At 42.7% G+C, this 3,734-nt stretch overlaps 2 protein-coding genes across 2 annotated transcripts; both read right to left on the bottom strand.

Moving 5' to 3' along the window:
* Positions 1–2,059: 2,059 nt before the first annotated feature.
* Positions 2,060–2,588, bottom strand: LOC308633462 (small ribosomal subunit protein uS5-like). Its single transcript, XM_081266276.1, has one exon. It carries the CDS (start codon positions 2,571–2,573, stop codon positions 2,118–2,120), a length of 456 nt encoding a protein of 151 aa, XP_081122402.1. The 5' UTR covers positions 2,574–2,588; the 3' UTR covers positions 2,060–2,117.
* Positions 2,589–3,152: 564 nt separating this feature from the next.
* Positions 3,153–3,505, bottom strand: LOC308633502 (small ribosomal subunit protein uS5-like; the record flags this gene model as incomplete). Its single annotated transcript, XM_081266363.1, has 1 exon — positions 3,153–3,505. Exon 1 carries the CDS (start codon positions 3,483–3,485, stop codon positions 3,153–3,155), a length of 333 nt encoding a protein of 110 aa, XP_081122489.1. The 5' UTR covers positions 3,486–3,505.
* Between the last annotated feature and the right edge of the window lie 229 nt (positions 3,506–3,734).

The following is a 3,734-nucleotide window of genomic DNA, read 5'->3' as shown; positions in this document are numbered from 1 at the left end:
TGTGTGTCCAAGCCATTGACATCTGTGGTCTTACATGGGGAAAGTTCCGACTGATTAACAGGAATATCATCCTTTAAGCAAATTCCATGGAAATAAAGCCTATTACGAGGTACCACTCACAAGGACAGTGCCCTGGTGGTTTTCAGCTGTCTGCTCATCTTGAACATCTTCCTCCAGCTCTGCCAACCTGGTTGTCATCCTAACCAGGAATTACTTGCTCATCTCGGTTTCATGCCACGGAGAGTACTTCCCACATCTGGCATGTTCTCTGTTTCCGTTTACAGCTTTTGTCAGCAGTTGGCCTAAAATCTACATCTCCAGGAAGCTTATCTGACCCACTCTCTATTCCTCAAGTTTAAGTTTGCCAGATTTAGCAAATAATAACATGGGATGCCCAGTTAAATTTGAATTTTGGATAAATAACAGGTACATATTTTTTAAAGCATGAGTGATATTTATCCTAAAAATTATTTGTTTTTTATGAAGTTCATATATAACCAGGGGGTCTTATATTTTATCTGGCAACTCAAGATTAAAGGTCTTGAAAAACCACATAATTCCCAAACATTGATACACATGTCTATTATGTTGCTTTTAAAAATTTCTGAGTGATTTCGTATGTGTATTTTGCTAAGTTAGTATAAATTCCTTGTTTGTATCCTGCCCCTACCTGTCCATGACCCCAGTACTGTCAGGGTTTTTTGCTTTTGTTTTTGTTTTTTCTCTTTTATTTTTGGTGCTGGGGACTGAACCTACAGCCTTGCCCATGCTACGCAAGAGCTCTATCACCGAACTACACCTCCAGGTCCAGTACTGTTGTTCTAAGCTAATGTTTGGTGGATAAAGAAATTTTCAAAATAAGTTGCTTTTTCCATTAAAGAGAAGACTTGACTTCTATCCAAGAGAGGATTTCATGATTTAAATATAAAGCTGATTTAAAAAATTATCTTTAAGCTAGCCTAAATTTCTATGGCTGATTAGAATAAAAGCAAAAGTTATTTTCATTTCCTATATTTTACCCTTAGAAAATTGCACCATTATCTTACCTGAAGTTTACACCACTAGTAACTAGTAGGTAACTCTTGCTTCCTGTTAAGGAAAAATACAATTGCTATAGCAGTTGCTTTTGACCATTTTCATCACTAAGCCAATACAAAAAGTTTCATTATGCCAGAGTCGGCTTCTGCTTTGGAGAATTCCTGGTGTCAGAAAGCCCTGGCCCTTTTAAGTCAGCAGAAGGAGAACAACTTCACTTTTGATTCCTCTCCAGGGAGGATGTGCCAACTTCCACATTCACAGTTTCTAATATAGAAGCTAATTTTGAAGGCCATTTATTTGTTGTGAGTATTGAGAATTAGGGCCTGGAAAGAAAGAGAGAGAGAGAGAGAGAGAGAGAGAAAATATTAGGATATTAGGGCCTGGATAAAAAAGTTAATTGAGATAATAACTAGTATCAAGTTTATGTTAGAAATTGTATGGGAGTGGAGTTAAAGTGAATGCTACAAGTTTCAGTAAGGAAAGCAGGATAAAGTGCCATTGATTCTCTGAATAAAACATTCTAGTCTATCTGGGGATTTTGAAACTGTAATCTTGCTTTCTGAAAGAACAGACCATATTGTAAAGAGAAGCATCAGAGGGTTGTTCCATCACTGAGATTGCAAGGCCAACAGACAATGAAAAAGGAAGGGGTTTTGACAGGACCCCGCCCGCCGAGTGAGGAGTTGTTCTTGTATCTAAAAGTAACAAAAAGGGAAATGGTGGTAAAGAGGCCCAGAAATGCTCTGACTGGGGGCAACTTATCAGGGGAATTCCTTTTTCTCCAAGGGGGTGGCTTGGTCCTGTGGTAGGAAGAAAGGAAGTAGGAGTAGGATGGGAGGATCCTATTTCCCCTTAATTTTAGAGGGCTAGGGAGGGGAACACACACTTTCCTTTTTTTTTTTTTCATAAAAAACAAATAATTTTTAGGGCAGAGACCAGTGCTGCTACAGGCTGGTGGAATAATGCTCAGATGGGGAGAAGATTCCCATACCAAGAAACATTCAAAATAAACTCTAGTGAGTTTATTTATTTTTATTTTTTTTGGGTTTCATTCACTTTATTATTTTTGTATAAAAACCCTATGTTGTAGCCACAGCTGGAGCCTGGGTCCTCTGTACAGAGACTCTGGTATGGGTTTTCACAAGATGGTCAGTGAATTCCTGATAAGGAGACTTGGTGAACACAGTCTCTTTCCAGAGATCAGGGGTCAAATAGCTGTATGTCTTGGAGATGGCATCAAAGGTGGCCTTGGCAAAATTGCCCAAGGTGGCAGTGCAGCCCCTGGCAGAAGTGTAGCAATCATCAATATCAGCCATCATCAGTAGCTTCTTGGGTACAGGAGCTGAGACGATTCCAGTACCTCTGGGAGCAGGGATGAGCCGTACCAGCACAGAACCACAATGTCCTGTCACCTTACAAGGGACAGTGTGAGGCTTGCCAATCTTGTTCCCCCAATAGCCTCTCCGCACAGGAACGATGGAGAGCTTGGCCAGGATGATGGCCCCTCGGATAGCAGTTGCTACCTCCTTGGCCATTTTACTCCCAGTCCGACGTGACCGTTGTAGTCCCCAATAGCTACAAATGCCTTGAATCTGGTCTGTTTCTGTACAGGCATTGTAAGGATCCAGCGAATCGTTGGAGAAAGAGACCACAAGAGACCAGCTTCATGCAATGGGCAGGAGGGAGTTTATTGAAGAGGATCCTAATTCAGCGCACTGAGGCTCAAGGCTCACTCAGGAAGGGAGAGCAGCCCAGAGCCCAGAGCAGAGGTCGAGCAGAGCTTAAGTACACTTTTTGGGGAGGGTGGGGGGGGTTTGCATACATCAGAACAAATCATCATAAGGCGCGGGAAAATTGAACAACAACTCTGAGACGTGATTAGCACATTCATTGGCCGGAACAGGTCGGGCGGGGGTGATTGGTCACTTCTAAGCGAGGTACACATTCAAACTGATTGGTTCGGGCCCTGTGACAAACTGCACAGGGCCCTAGGCTAAATAGCCAGTAGGGCGTTGCTTTAACTATCTCAGGAATTTCAGGTTCTGGGTGTAACAGAAGAACTTAATAATACCTAATCTTTTACATTTTAATTCAAGCTTTCCAGCTTAGAAACTTTACCCTTTCAGCATGATCTTCAAAACCTCATCCTTGAATGATGCCCCCAAGAAAAAGTCAATGATCTCAGACTCCTTGATGGGCAAAGAGAAGAGATAGATCTCCTCCAGGGACTTGATCTTCATGTCCTTGACCAGGCAGCCCAGCTTGGTGACCGGGATCCACTCCTTGTCTTCGGCCTTGCCTCCATGAGCCCCGCAGCCACGGCCCCAGCCCCGTCCACGGCCTCGGAGACCGCTGCCGAAGCCTCCGCGGAAGCCGCCCCGGCCACCCATTCCGGGGGGGCCCCCGGGACCTCCAGGACCTCCCGCTGCACCGTTGTCATCCGCCATTTGGTGTTTTTCCAGAGAAGAAGCTCTAGTGAGTTTATAATAGAATCAAAGAGGCTGGGATTGTGGCTCAGCAGTAGAGAGCTTGCCTAGCCCTGGGTTCGATCCTCAGCACCACATAAAAATAAATAAATATATTAATATTAAAAAAAGGAATCAAATTAAAAAGACAAAAAAAAAGAAAAGAAAAGAAAAGAAAAGAAAACTACTGGAGAAATACAAATAGACTTTCATTTTAAAATAATGGTGTTT

This window comes from Spermophilus citellus (assembly GCF_964194105.1).
Source record: "Spermophilus citellus genome assembly, chromosome: 14".
Lineage (NCBI taxonomy): Eukaryota > Metazoa > Chordata > Mammalia > Rodentia > Sciuridae > Spermophilus > Spermophilus citellus.
Note: the sequence above shows the minus strand (reverse complement) of the source record. Positions and strands in the feature narration are given on the sequence as shown.

Excerpts from the sequence above, each read along its gene's own strand:
- LOC308633462 (XM_081266276.1), bottom strand. The coding sequence starts at position 2,573 with ATGGCCAAGGAGGTAGCAACTGCTATCCGAGGGGCCATCATCCTGGCC.